This window comes from Lycium ferocissimum, chromosome 12 (genome assembly GCF_029784015.1).
Source record: "Lycium ferocissimum isolate CSIRO_LF1 chromosome 12, AGI_CSIRO_Lferr_CH_V1, whole genome shotgun sequence".
In the NCBI taxonomy this organism is placed as follows: domain Eukaryota; kingdom Viridiplantae; phylum Streptophyta; class Magnoliopsida; order Solanales; family Solanaceae; genus Lycium; species Lycium ferocissimum.
The window spans coordinates 26,785,053-26,800,571 of record NC_081353.1 but is presented as its reverse complement, the minus strand read 5'-3'; the positions used below and the strand labels follow the sequence as shown (position 1 = coordinate 26,800,571).

The window sequence follows — 15,519 nt, the reverse complement described above, 5'->3', positions numbered from 1 at the left end:
GTAGTTGGGAAAAGTCATAACAAAAAAAAGTTTTGTTGCCAAAAAGATCTTTTTTGCAACAATAATCAATCTATGACAATAAAAATAATTTTGTTGCCAAATATATTTTTTCTTGTAGTGATTGTTAGACATTAAGACCAAAAGGCAGTACAATATCAAAAACACATTTGTATAGGGTAAGATTAAACATTTTCATGAGTCAAGGTTGGACATTACCGTGCGATCATTTAGACTACTGACTTTTGATGAGTTAACTTGAACATAAGTCATAGCCCTAATCAATCTATTATCAGAATCACTAAACCTCTTATAACTTGAGCGGGTTAAGCGGGTTAGATAAGTTTGGCTGTACTTTCACCTAATTCACTAATGTTAATGACCGAAATGTACCAAATAATAATGAAAAAGATGATTTCAACGGTTAGACTTTTCTTTGATATATATTCTCTATTCCTAATTATTGTTTTCTAGAAAATACTAAAAAGAATAGACAAAGAATTCAAATATCCTTGCCGATGTATTTTGACATCGCGCATTAATTTCACCACCCAAAGAAAATACTAATAAATCTGATAGGCTTAAACCTTTATTGACATTTTCCCACATAAATTTTATTGAAAGTGGCCACATGAAGCACAATCACGTCCATGAATATGTTAAAGACCCTCAAAATAGCAAATGTTAATTACCAAATCAAGAAAAGAGTGTCCTTCACCCCCCCACCCCCTTTACACCCCCCACCCCACACCTCCTTTTTTTTTTTTTTTTTTTTGTTTAAAAAACAAGATTGATCATTAGCAGGTACAGGTTAGTACAATGTGGTCAGTTTCACTAAATTGCACATGTATGTAGTTGTGGGATTTGTCTTTGTGCTCAACTCAGCTAAAGCTGTGGACAGCTACTTTACATCTCAAATTTTTGGGGTCCCACTCCTCACTCATTGATCCATCTCATCACCATCAAATCTAACGGTCCATATTGGATCATTACAATAATATAGTACTCCCTCCGTTCCATAATAAGTGTCACCTTAGCAAAAAATACGCATATTAAGAAATCAATCATGCAATGTAGATTTTACTAAACTACCCCTATATAATAAAAATAAATTACTTTTCCCTTTTGATTAGAGCATGTATGAAAAGTAAGCCTTTTGACATTGGGACTCTAATAATACCAAGTTTCTATGTGTTTTTTATCTTGAATACATAAATTTGTCAGTTTTTGTCTAAGGGCAAAATTGGAAAAACTTGTCAATATATGAATTGATTTCCTAAGGTGACATTTATTATGGGATAAAAAAATTTGGCCAAGGTGACACTTATTGTGGGGCGGAGGGAGTATAATATAAGAAAATAATTTATTGCTAAGGTAGATTTATCGTACGCTTCCGTATTCTGACAACTTTTGCTTCTGAGAAAGAGTAGTTAGATGGGAGAATTTTACTGCCACTAAAATTTTTCTAAAATGTTTATTGGGCTTAGCAAATCTTTTTTTAAAGCTTACCATTAATAGAAAATATAATTCTCCTGAATCTAATTTAAGTGGCAACTTCTTTTAGATACGAAGTTTGGATCTTTTTACAAAAAAAATTATGATTTAAAATAAATCTTAAATAATCGTGTGACTATAAATCATTCATTAAGAGTAAATTAATATTTAAATTTATATTATTTTAAATATAAAATATGATATTCTTTTTTCAAATAGATTAAAAAGGAAATATGTCAAAATTGAGATTGAGAGAGTAAAGATATGTTGCCGGAATGTACTCTCTCCATTTTCATTTAATTGTCATATTTATAAAAAAATAATTGTATTCAAATACTTATCATCTTTAAAAAAAAAAAAAGACAATGGTTTAGTGTCGCATCTTCGGGATTACGCTTATTTGCAAAAAAAAAATATGTCTTATAGCCTTGATGTCTTATTTAGTAAGAAGAAATTAATGTAACTAAACATTAAAATTTTAATAAAGATAATTAATCGATATACTCTTCTTATCTTATTACTCTCTCCGTCCCAATTAAGTGTCTTAGTTTGACTGGCATGAAGCTTAAGAAATAAAGGGAGACTTTTGAATTTTGTGATCTTAAATTAAAGAAGTGTATAGTACTTTAAATCTTGTGGTCTTAAACTATCATGTAGAATGTTAAAATTGGAAAACTTACTAAATATAAAAAAAAACCATTTTTTTTTAGAACAAACAAAAAATAAAATAAAAAATAAGACACTTAAATTAGGACGGAGGGAGTATTATTTACTTAAAAAGCACGTACAAAACTTATGCTGACAATTAAATGGAAACATGGCAGTAAACATTTGAAAAGGGTGGCAAAAGAAATACAGTCAAATCTCTTTATAACAATTTCGTTTGTTTCGATATTTTTTACTTTTATAGCGATTGATTTTTATAAATTTATAACAAACTTTGACATTTAAACCTTATTATGCTATTATAGCTAAAAAGATGTAAAAATCTAATTTTTCATTTTAATGTTATAAAAAGGAACAAAATTATGTAAATAAAAAATCGCAGAAGTATTTGTATTTCAGTAATTCAAATTAAAGAAAGCTAATACATCATTAATAAATTTTGACCACCTTTACAAGATGGAGAACTTTTATCTAATGAATATAACTATGAGTAATTAAGTTGTGGAACAATTAGTAATGATGATAAATTTTTGAATATATACAAATAAAAAGATTAAAAGTGCAGAATTTAATTAATTAAAAATTTAATGTGCTTAATTAAATATTTATAACAACAACAACATACTGAGTGCAATCTCACAAGTGGGGTCTGGGAGGGTAGGATGTATGCGGACCTTACTCCTACTTGTGTGGGGCTAGAGAGGTTGTTTCCGATAGGCACTCGGCCCAAAAGAAATGTAAGCGACGTGGGATGTAAGAAAAATGAGACGATAAATAGCAATATACAAAACAAGTGCAACAACATATATTAATACACATTGGAGAAAAAGAAACCATGCAATACATAAATCATACTACTAAAAGTACGACGATACTCAACTACCTACTAACCTTTTACCATAATCATTGACCTCCGTTCAGCCAGCTGAAGATGTGTCATGTCCCGTCTAATCACCTTCATTAGTTCTTCTTTGGTCTGCCTCTACCTCTCCTAACTTTCGCTACAGTCAACATCTGACACCTCCTTACTGGCGCATCATCACACCTCTTCTTCACATGTCCGAACCATCTCAGCCTCCTTTCCCCCATCTCATCTGCCAAGGAGGCTACGTTCACCTTGCCCAGTATAATTTTGTTCCTAATCATATCCCTCTTAGTATGCCCACATATCCACATGAGCATTCTCATCTAAATGTGGGCCTTTTTGACTGGCCAACACTCTGCACCACAATAATGTTGGTTTAACCACCATTCTGTAGAACTTACCTTTAAGTCTTGATGACACCTTCTTATCGCACAACGCTCCAGAGTCGAGCCTCTATTTCACCAATCCTCTTCAATACGGTGTGCGACATCATCATCATCATCAATGGCCCGGTCTCCTTGAATTATGGACCCAATATACTTTAATCTTTCTTTCTTGGGTATGACTAGTGCATCGATCTTCACTTCCACCTCCACCGTATGCATTACGTCGCTGAACTTGCACTCCGGATGCTCTGTTTTGGTTTTGCTTAATCTGAAACCTTAGACTCTAGGGCCTTTCTCCAAACTTTCAGTCTATCATTAACACGCGTCTCGTCAATCAATACTATCTCATCCGTGAATAACATACATCAATACCCCTCCCTTTGCATATGCCATGTCAATTCGTCCATCACTAAAGTAAGAAAGGAACGGGCTAAGGGCTGATCCTTGGTAATTGGTGCAACCCCATCACGACCGAGAAGTGTTCTAAGTCACCTCCCACTGTCCTAACTCGGGCTCTAGTCCCATCATACATATCCTTAATAACCCAAATGTAAGGCACATGTACACCTCTACACTCCAAACATCTTCAAAGGACCTCTTAAGAACTTTATCATATGCCTTTTATAGGTCAATGAACACCATGAATAATTCCCTCTTCTCGTCCCTATATTACTCTAACAATCTTCTTAAAAGTAAATTAAAAGTTATAAATAATTGACAAATTAAAAGTGCGATTAACTTTTAAAAAAATATATATAATTAAAATTAAATTTATAAAGAATGACAAAATCAATTTATCCATGTCAGCAAAGTTTGACTATTAAGACACAGGAGGTGTAAATGATGGTTTCCATAAGTTACATGTACACTCTCTTTCTTACAAAAAGGTAAGGCCATTATTTTATTTTGTTATTTGAAAGAAAAGAGAGAGAGAGAAAAAGTAAAGGTAAGAGAATATAGACACAAACAACATGTACAATTATGAGTATACTCTAATCAACACAAGTACTCCTTCCGTTTCAATTCACGTAAACCTTTTCAGTGAACCTTTTCAGATTATGAGAATCAAACTTTATAACTTTGACAGTAAGTTTTGACATGGAGTTTTTAAGTTTGTAAAAATAAATTTTATATATTTAGAAATTACATTAAAAATATAATAAGTCATGATAATTTATAATTCAAATAATTTAAAAATAATGTAAGAAAAATGTGATCAAAATAATATCTCGTAGACTCCTCAGATAGTAATAGATTCATATAAATTGAAACTGAAGGAGTATAAATTAACCAAAATAAAAAAGTAAACAGATGTAGATACACAAAATTGAATACTATATGTATATAATAATTTCAAGAAATGCAATAAAAAATAAATGGTAAATGACACCGACCGCCAACCAAAACAAATTCATTGTTGGAGACTTTTCTTCTCTGCAGGCCACCAAAATAGACTACCCCCCCCCCCGGGCCACCCCCTCTTGTAGTTCTCTTTCCTTTTTCCTCAAATTTCTCTTTGAAATTCTTCAGTTTCACTTGAGTTTCAACTTTCATAACTTGCTTTTTTGGTTCTTGTTTTTGTTCATAAGAAGATACAATTTTGGCTTTCTTGGTTGTGGGATTGTTGGTTGAGCTGAATTTTTTGAGGTATGAATGTGTAAAGATTGAATTTTTAGTGTGTTGGATCTTTGATTATGAAGTTGTGTGTCAGACTTGTCTTTTAAGTTTTATTTGTTTATAAGAAGATACCCTTTTGTCTTTCTTGGTTGTGAGATTATTGGTACTTTGGTAGAGCTGAATTTTTGAGGTAGAAATGTGTAAAGATTGAATTTTGAGTTTCTTGGATCTTTGATTATGAATTTGTTTTTCAGACCTGCTTTTTTGATTCTTGTTTGTTCATAAGAAGATACCCTTTTGGCTTTCTTGGTTGTGGGATTGTTGTTTGAGCTGAACATTTGAGGTATGAATGTGTAAAGATTGAATTTTGAGTGTGTTGGATCTTTGATTGTGAACTTTTTGAGTTTTATTTGTTTATAAGAAGATACCCTTTTGGTCTTTTTGGTTGTGGGATTATTGTTTGAGCTGAATTTTTGTGGTGTTGTTGAAATTTTGAGGTGTAAATTAGTAAAGATTGAAATTTTGAGGTATGAATGTGTAAAGATTGAATTTTTAGTCTGTTGGATCTTTGATTATGAAGTTGAGTTTCAGAGCTGACCTTTTTTTTATTTCATTTGTTCATAGGAAGAGACCCTTTTGGCTTTCTTGGTTGTGGGATTGTTGTTTGAGCTGAACATTTGAGGTATGAATGTGTCAAGATTGAATTTTTAGTGTGTTGGATCTTTGATTGTGTACTTTTTGAGTTATATTTGTTTATAAGAAGATACCCTTTTGGCCTTTTTGGTTGTGGGATTATTGTTTGAGCTGAATTTTTGTGGTGTTGTTGAAATTTTGAGGTGTAAATTAGTAAAGATTGAAATTTTGAGGTGTTTGTTGGATCTTTGATTATGAAGTTGAGTTTCAGAGCTGACCTTTTTTTATTTCATTTGTTCATAGGAAGATACCCTTTTGGCCTTTTTGGTTGTGGGGTTATTAGTTGAGCTGAAAATTTGAGGTGTAAATGTGTAAAGATTGAATTTTGAGTTTGTTGGATCTTTGATTATGAAATGTTTGAGTCAATGTACAGCCTGATTCTTTGTGGGTTCTTGGAATAAGGTTTCTTGTTGGGTTTAAATTTTGACGGTGCCGACTAAAAATGTTTTTGTTGTTTCTGATGTTTTGTTCTTCTGTTGAGCTTTTCCTATGTTTCCAACTTTCCCTTTGTTTCTTGAACTGTAGAATTTCGCCTATAAAAAGTTGTAGAGATATGATAAGCAAAGTTTTCTTGAATTCTTGGATTTTTAGTTAGATTCACCAAAATCATACTGGGTGTTTCGATTTTCAGGTGAAACGAATACCATATAAAAGATTTGTTCAAAATCATTGTTTTGTATGTTTTATTTATGCAATCTGTTGCCTTATGGATGATTATCTTATAATAAAGAGGATAGCAAACTGGTACTTCTTTATGGAATTCTATTATATAAATCCTGGCCAATGGAGAAATGTTTAGTTTCATTATGGTACGTTTGAATTCATTTACTACAGGGCTTATTATTATATATATAGTCACTGCCTGCTTGCCGCGAAGAGCGAAAATGTCGATGTCGGGAGGAGGTACGCAGAACAGCTTAAGAAAAACCCTTGGAGCACTCAAGGATACAACCACTGTCAATTTAGCCAAAATTAATAGTGGCTATAAGGTAATGCTGTTTATTTTTGGGCTTTTTTCATTTTTTGTCCATTGGCCGGAATTAATTACGGGAGCTAGCCAAAATATACAGAACCTATACGCTGATTACGTATATTTGTGTATACAATATGTATATTTATATATAATATACAAAACCTATACATTTACTGGCTATGATACTTTTGAGCGGTCCAAATATGTAATTATCCCTCTAATTTTTTTTGATAAACAAACTAATTATCCCTCTATTCTTTCCACTTGTTCTCGTTCTACGTCTATTTTGAGTGCTCTCTTGATACCTGTTTTCTTAATGTTCTTCAGGAATTGGATATTGCTATAGTCAAGGCAACAAATCATGTTGAACAGCCAGCAAAAGAGAAGTACATAAGAGGTAAAGCATCAGATCGTCATGTTATGGAGATGTAACTTACGGAATTATAGCAATAAAACAGCATTCAGAATGGGATTTGATAGAATTTTTTTGATTCTCATTTTCAGCCATTTTTTCGGCCATTTCGGCTACCAGGCCTCGAGCTGATGTTGCATACTGCATTCATGCTCTTGCGAGAAGATTGTCGAAGACACATAATTGGGCGGTATGAATAATAAATTTAATTTGGTAGCACCTTTTCATGAAAGTTAAATTGAAGATACTACTATCATAGTAGTTTTCGAGATACTGATTTGGAAAAGTCCCATTAGCTTTATCTTTTTTTACCTTATGTACAACTGCACAAATTACCATAGAGATTCTAAAGGTAGACGCGAGAAACAATGGGGTATTATGAACTGCTCTTTCACCCCACAAGGTCCTGAAAATTAAATAAAACTAGTTTCTTTCTGGAAAAAAAGTTAAAATCTCTCGAACAATTCCTCCATCAAGGGAAGAGAAAATGTTCATTTTGTTAACTTTTCACTACCTGATCTATTCCCTTGCGCAGCCTATAGTTTCTATAGTTGAGAAGCATAATGAATTCAATTCAGTAGCACTTTTTTCATGAAAGGTAAATTCTTGAAAAGTTTGTCCCATATCTATCAATCATTATTAGTTCTCGAAATGCTGATTCGGCAAAGTTCTGTTAGTTTATCGTTTCTTCTTTTCTACATGCACAAATTACCATAAAGATTCTAAAGGTGAATCTGGGGGTGCTATGAAACTCTCATCCCTGTGTCCTGCAAAATCAAAAAATAAAAAAACTATGTTCTTCCTGGAAAATTAATTAAATCCCTTGAACAATCCCTCCATTAATGTAGAGAAAATTAAATTCCTCTTTCCTGTTTTGGAAGGGGCCAGGACATGGGAGGGAATTTTTGTGTAGTGGCCAAGCCTATAAGCTTGCTATTTTGACTAACTGAGTTACAGTCCCATAAATGCCACGTTATTACATTAATTGCGCCAAATTATGCAAAGCCAGAAAGTGATATTCATTAAATTGTGTATCAGCCCCCAGTTTCATTAGCTTTCAGGTTTCCACTATTGGACTGAAGTTAAAAGGATCCACATAATTACCACATTCAAACCAACGACTTCCCTCTAAGAATATTTGCTTTCTATTTTGAGGGTTGGATGAGCTAGGATTCATATGCGCTATACTGCGGTACTCAAGTCCACTACTACTTTCATCCCAAATCATCTTCCAGTACTACACAGCCTGATTCTTGTGCAACCCAAGATATGTTGGCAACTCGAAAACCAGAGTTTGGCTGCAATCATTCAAATCCTCCTTTTGTTTCCACTTTGTCAATTTCGAGACAAAATTGGCTATTACGTCTTCTTTGTTTCCACTTTGTCAATTTCGAGACAAAATTGTCTATTACGTCTTCTTTGCCCGAAAACTTTTACATCATCTCCGGTGAAAGAGAGACTACTGTTGACACCCAATTTTGGCTCTCCGTGTTCCATTGGGCTGCGCCACAAAGCTAAAGGTACTACTACATCTATTCATTGTTCTTAAGGAAGATGTAAAAAAAATTCTCTTCTTTGATTAAATGGGACCCTCAAAAGGGACCAGCAGTAGTGTGACCTTTGTGGATCACCAGATGGTTCTCACTTCTTGATTTAGTACTTTTTTCTTGTATAGCATTTTGATTACTGCAGCTTCAGCTGGCTTTTATAGAAGTTGATCACGTTTCAACTGCCAATATAGCTGAGAGCTATTATTGTAGAATCTTGGTTGGTCTAAGACACCATCATGGTACACTGTTGGTCTAGGTATCCGATAAACTCAAGTTGGTGTAACCCAATTGGGGCATCAAGGTGGGAATGAACAACAAAAAAAAAAAATAAAAAATAAAAATAAAATAAAAAAGAAACACTCAAAATTGGTGAACTTTTGCCATGTAGGGTTGTTTTTCACCTGAAGGAGCTACTTCGAGAGAACATTGACATGACTAAGGTCCAATTAAAGTATACGACGATATTCCTGCATAGCATCATGATTCAAAGAACATTTATGTGACTAAGGTCCTATAGAGACCCCATAAAGATCTGGATCGTCTCTCTTGTTCATGTTGCGATCAAATATATTTAAGACCTTATGTTGAGCATATTACGAGACCAATTGTCAACAGTTTTTGTGCTGTGATACTTTGTTTTTCTGGTCTATTGACACATGATAGCCACTGGCCTTAATTTCACTGGTAAAAACAGATAAGATTATAAGCCCATACATTCTGCAATTAGCTTCAGTTGCAAAGGAGTAAGTAGGTGTTTGGACATGAAGAGAGTGATAGTTGATGAAAAAAAAAAGTATTTGAAATTAAGTTGAAAAAATGGTATTTGGTAGTTGAGGTTGTGTTTGGACATGCATTTCACTTGAAAAAAAAAGTTCGATGTTTTGCGAGGGAATTTTCTTTTTTTAACTTGAAAAACTTCTTTTCAAGTTTGGCGTGAAAAATTGACATCATGTATAACCAAACAAGTTTTTGAAAAAATCTTGGCCAAATGGACCCTAAATATTGCCTTGCTTTTGTGAAGGTCTAACTTCTGGGGCCGAGGAATAATGTTGATAATCAAGTGTTGGTTCGAATGTTTTAAGACTCATTCTTCTTTGTTTTCATAATCTTGGTTTCACATCAACTCGTCAAGAATAGAAGATTGCGCTTTAAGGTCCATTGCTGATTCATCTTTCACTGTCTTTGGTTTACAGGTTGCTCTAAAAACATTGATAGTCATTCACCGTGCTTTAAGAGAGGTGGACCCCACATTCCACGAGGAACTTATGAACTATGGCCGCAGCAGAAATCGCATGCTTAACATGGCTCATTTCAAAGACGACTCTAGTCCAAATGGTATGCATATTATCAACTTTTTTTTTTTTTTTTTTTTTTTTTTTTTTTGTCCATAGTGCTCTCCTTCAATATTTGAAAATTGCTCCGATAAACTCTCTTCAGCATGGGATTACTCTGCTTGGGTGCGTTCATATGCCTTGTTCCTGGAGGAGAGGCTGGAATGTTTTCGAGCTCTGAAATATGATGTGGAGACTGATCGTCCGGTGAGAGAAACATTTTTTTTAATCTCTTCAATAGTTTTAAAGGAATTGTGTTGGATATGTTTCTGTGTATGTGTATGTATTCGGTTGTTCGGGCAACTTTCGCCCCCCTCAATGGATCGACCGGGTTGCTAAGGTAATTCTGCCTACCAAGGTCGGAGCAGTCATACCAAGTGTTGTAGTAGGGATTCGAACTTGGGATCTCCAGTTTGTTACTCCCATATAGCGGGTTGGGCTGAATTTGAGCGGATTAAAATGGGCTGTGTTAATAAATTAACCCGCCCAAAAGTAACTTGGGCTGAAATGCGCTAAAAAGCGGGTCATAACCCAACCCCCCATTTCCTTTACCCAAAAAAAAAAAAAAAAAACCCAACCCCCCATTTCTTACTGAGTTTTAATTTCTTTGTTTGTTCGTTTATAATTTTTAGTAATGAATAAAACTATTTTTTTCCCGTATAATGACTATATCTAACATATCAAATAAAAAAATGTCTTTTTGAAAATATTTTGACAAGATTTCTCATGGGTTAATTTGGGCTACATATCAGCCCAATTTTTGATGGGCTGAGGTAATAAATACTTGGGCGGGTGGGGCAAGTCATGTTTTCATCGGCTAATTTTGCCATCCCTACTCTCATACTAGGCTATCCTTTTGGGAACTAGTTTTGTTGGATATCTAATGGCCTATGTGTGTGGATAGTATTTTGTTTTTGTGCAACAATCGTTCGTCAATATTGCGAGGATCCAATTGCTTTCGATACCAATCTTCTTATCTTTAGGTGAGAACATTTTATGTTGGGATTTTCTTATGTTTTTAATACATTTAATGCAGAGAACTAAAGATTTAGACACGCCGGAGTTGCTTGAACAGTTACCAGCCTTACAGCAACTTTTGTATCGTATTATCGGCTGTCAGGTATGTTGCTCTTCATAATCAGTTCGATATGGTTGCTACATGAACAAAAATGTGCTTGATTCAGATGGCATATTCCATTGTGCTTAAATTTATGATCACGAAATTTTCATGCAGCCACAAGGAGCATCTGTTCACAATTTTGTGATTCAGCTAGCACTTTCAATGGTAAGTAATCTGTTCTTCATATATTTATCAGAAACGATTTGCGTATTTATTTCTTCACTCTCTGATTGCTTATTATAATTTTGATAGGTTGCTTCAGAGAGCATTAAAATCTACAACGCCATCAGTGATGGTACAGTCAATTTAGTTGACAAGGTAGTCTTTCCTTTTGTCAATAATATAGATAGTCTTATTTCCCCTCAGTAATAACTAATAAAGTTTAACTGAGTTATTTTTTCGACAGTTCTTTGAGATGCAACGGAATGATGCTCTTAGGTCTCTGGATATATACCGCAGGGCTGGTCAGCAGGTACCATCCTGAGAGATTATTTTCAGAGCCAGCAAATACATAAACAAAAAAAAAAACTGCATGACTTTAGGAATTTAAACACCTTTCCTGATATTTCTCCGTTTATTTTATAGGCGGAGGCGCTTTCAGAGTTTTACGAAATATGTAAAAGTATTGACGTGGGACGTGGGGAGAAATTTATTAAAATTGAGCAGGTACGAGAAAACTTTTCTGGAAAATATATGCAATTTTTTTTGGTCTGATTGCCATTGTATATGTCTGCCTAATCCTATTTGCATTTTTTTATAATCTAGCCCCCTGCATCATTTTTACAAGCCATGGAGGAGTATGTTAGAGAAGCACCACGAGCTTCTACAATGCGGAAAGATTCGGTAAGGAGAGTCCTCACACCTTGATAAACGTTAATTATCTCTGGATCGAGCTAGTAAACATAGACGAATATTTTTTACTTATTTAATTATGTTTAACAAGCCCCTTCACATGAGAACCTCGTTCTTCTACTGTGGCCATGCATGCAAAGATACTTTTTCGGTAACGGTAGCGTTTAGACTTGAATTTGATATGTACAACAGTACAAGTCTGTTTTACACCAATGAGATCTTAAATTTCATTGCAATTCATTTTTGTGCTTTTTCCATTTTCGGCCCGTTGGCCAAAATTAATTACAAGAGCTAGCCAAAATATACAAAACCTATACACTGATTATGTATATTATTATATTTATAATTAATATACAAAACCTATACAACCGGCTATTTTGTTTTAAAGCAGTCCAAAAATGTAATAATCCCGTAATTGTTTTCAACTTCCAGGAACCCAAAGTTTTGGCTATTGAGTACAAAAAGGACCCGGAGGTCAAAGATGCCAGTTCCCGTTCTCCCCCTCCACCGGAACCTGAAAAGGAACCTGAACCGAAGCCGGAACCTGTTAAAACGGAAGCTCCTCCGGCAGAACCTGCTGATCTTTTGGTAATAGTTTGAAAACAATATTTCATCTGTAGCCTTGTATCGTATTTAACTCTATGATTGGATATTTGAAGCCTTATATTTTTGTTGTCCGTAGTCTATGGATGATCCTTCTCCAGCTGTTGCAGAACTAGATGAGAAGAATTCTTTGGCTTTAGCTATCGTACCAGTTGGTAAGTTTTTAAACTCAATTCCACTATATACCAACAAATGTTCGAAACTAACCCGTCACGGTCCTCAAGATGGAAATTCTGACTTATTTTTTTCAATTATTATTATTTTATATTTTTTGCTATCACAGGCTCTACCAACCCACCGACTTCAACAGGTTCAAATCTTACTAATGGAACTGGCTGGGAATTGGCTCTTGTGGAAGCTCCCAGCTCGAACGAGAGCGCCGCTACTGCTAGTAAATTGGTACAATTACACATCTTCTCATTTCGCTGGTTTTAAACGGCGCCCATTGACTAGAAAATTGAATAAATGGTATAGTAAGAGACATGATTATAGTCTCACCAATCACCATCTCTAATTTGGGGGCTAACATAATGCATGCAAGTAGAGATGGATGCAACCTCCGTACAATGGGTTCAATTGAACCCGGTATTTTCGGCACGAAATATAGATATACATGTGAAAAATTGATAAATATTGTAATTCTAAACCCATAATTTCGGAAAAAAAAAAAAAAGGAATTTTAAAGGTTGAACCTACTAAGTTTAAATCTCGGATCGACATGCAAAAGATTTTGATGCACCGGTGCTTCACATGTATAAGGAGCCATACTTATACCGACGCCAGTGGCGGATGTAGTCTTCTGATACTTTTAACACAAAGCATAAATTTCTGTGCAAAACAAATAGTGGATATGAACCCATTCTTAAGTATGTAATGGGTTCAATGTTAAGAACCTTAAAAATTGAACCATAAAATTTAAATCGTAGATCTGCCTCTGACTGATGCTTCCTGCTTTTGTAAAAAACTAGGCTGGAGGACTCGACAAACTTACGCTAGATAGTTTGTATGATGATGCTTTGAGACAAACCAACCAAAATGTGAGCTATAATCCATGGGAACCTGCACCAGCTGCTCCTCCCATGATGCAAAATGTAGGATACGACCCGTTCTACGTCTCCAACATGGTGGCGGCCCCCATGAATGTACAGATGGCAGCCATGGCCAACCAGCAACAGGCTTTCATGTTACAGCAACAACAACAACAGCAGATGATGATGATGACGACTCACCAACCACAACCGAACGCGAATCCTTTCGCCAACCCTTACGGAGGAAATGCTAATCCATACGGCCCCGGTATGCCTGTACAAACTGCCTATAATCCGTATAATACTGGCCTCATTTGAGCAAAATTCCAAGGGAAGATGTTGCTGTATTCAGCTATTGATTTTGATACTCAAATAGGTTTGTATCAATGCAGGGGGGTAGGAAAAAAATTATTTGTTAAATATGTAGGTAGCTTTCTTGGTTCATTCATTATTTGCAAACATCGCGGGCATGCTCAATAATTTTCGACTCATAATTTTTTATCAGTTTTTTTTGTTTTTGTTTTTGTAAGATTTGTGATTGTTGAACACCCGATGTATTGTGAAACAAAATTTGTTTTAGTGATTTGTACATCGTTTGAATATGAAATGGTCTTTTTTTTTTCCTTCAGGATTTTCTTACTGTCCTCTTTGTATTAACTTTTCGTGGGAAATTAATTTTCCTTTACTTATTATGCATTTTGCAAGACAATGTAATCGCATCATATATACTTGACCAATATAGAATATGAAGCATTTTGGATAGACCTTTGAATTAGTTACAGAATCCCCACGAATAGGATCATGACTTATTTCAGTAGTATTTACAGCACCGTCTCCTTTTCTCCTTGTTATAAGTTGTATCGTAATTTAATATTTTCAGTAGTATCATACCTTATTACATTACACTCTGTTTGGATTGTTGTTACCCATCGTTTCATAATGTATTGTACTGTCTTTTGTATTGTACTGTACTGTTTGTAATGTTTGGATAGATTGTATCGTTTGCTGTTGTTTAATAACAGTTTTTTTGTTTGGATTGACTGTATCGTACTGTATTGTAATTGATAGGTTTACTAAAAATGCTCTAAACTATTGTTAAGATTGAATTTACTAAGTTTATAATGCATTGTAAATATATGAATTTAATGCAAATTTTAACAACAATTAATGAAAACAGGTTTATGCAAATTTTAACAAAATTAATGAAAACAGGTTATGGACAAAAAGTAATACATGTAATTGCGAAACAGGAGAAGAAACGTGGGCAAATAAAAATAGTACACTAAAATCACAAAAGTTTTTCCACCAAAAAGTAGGAGGAGACAAAGATGAAGAAAGAAAAAGGGAGCAGATACAATAAGTTGACGAGGTAGAAGAAGGAAGACTTAGGGCTGGGTAGATAATGTAGGGTAAAGGGTAAAATAAGATTATGAAATATTAAATAAAGACATAATTGGAAAGAGAAATTAGATAATAACGGGATAACACTTAAGCGATTGTTACATAAAATGGGACTTTTTATTGTTAGATGACGACGGAATTTAACAATACGATACAATACATTTTAACTAACAATCAAAATAAACATTGTATTTGTAGTAACAATACGATACAATGGGTAACAACATTCCAAACATAGTGTTAGTATTTACATCACCTCATCTCCTGTTCTCCTTGTTATAAGTCGTATCGTAATTCAATATTCTCAGTTTTCATGAATCTCAGAAGTCATGGTAGTCGTGCTAATTTTATCTTTCTTTGTCTGCGGAGAATTTGACTTGATTCACTAGCGAGAAAGTTTTATCAGCTTTTTCATCCATTCAAATTCTGTCTCTCACCGGGTGGGAATGGAAAAAATCATGTTGGGAGCGCTGCCTCAAAATGAGCCCTGCAACGCACTATCCGAATTTAATCGGATTTAATGAGGGTACC

General features: G+C 34.3%; 1 protein-coding gene across 1 annotated transcript; it reads left to right on the top strand.

Moving 5' to 3' along the window:
• Window positions 1-4,852: 4,852 nt before the first annotated feature.
• Window positions 4,853-14,204, top strand: LOC132038957 (putative clathrin assembly protein At5g35200). The gene is made up of 16 exons (XM_059429463.1): window positions 4,853-5,055; window positions 6,553-6,707; window positions 7,019-7,088; window positions 7,196-7,293; window positions 9,847-9,988; window positions 10,091-10,191; window positions 11,021-11,104; window positions 11,219-11,269; window positions 11,357-11,422; window positions 11,511-11,576; window positions 11,690-11,770; window positions 11,870-11,956; window positions 12,389-12,544; window positions 12,639-12,714; window positions 12,843-12,958; window positions 13,528-14,204. Exons 2-16 carry the CDS (start codon window positions 6,603-6,605, stop codon window positions 13,903-13,905), a joined length of 1,677 nt encoding a protein of 558 aa, XP_059285446.1. The 5' UTR covers window positions 4,853-5,055; window positions 6,553-6,602; the 3' UTR covers window positions 13,906-14,204.
• Window positions 14,205-15,519: the final 1,315 nt, after the last annotated feature.

Bases quoted from the DNA above. Each gene is read 5' to 3' on its own strand.
- LOC132038957 (XM_059429463.1), top strand. From the start codon at position 6,603: ATGTCGATGTCGGGAGGAGGTACGCAGAACAGCTTAAGAAAAACCCTT. The intron at 9,989-10,090 runs GTATGCATATTA...AACTCTCTTCAG, and splicing joins AGACGACTCTAGTCCAAATG to CATGGGATTACTCTGCTTGG. The intron at 11,771-11,869 runs GTACGAGAAAAC...TTTATAATCTAG, and splicing joins AATTTATTAAAATTGAGCAG to CCCCCTGCATCATTTTTACA.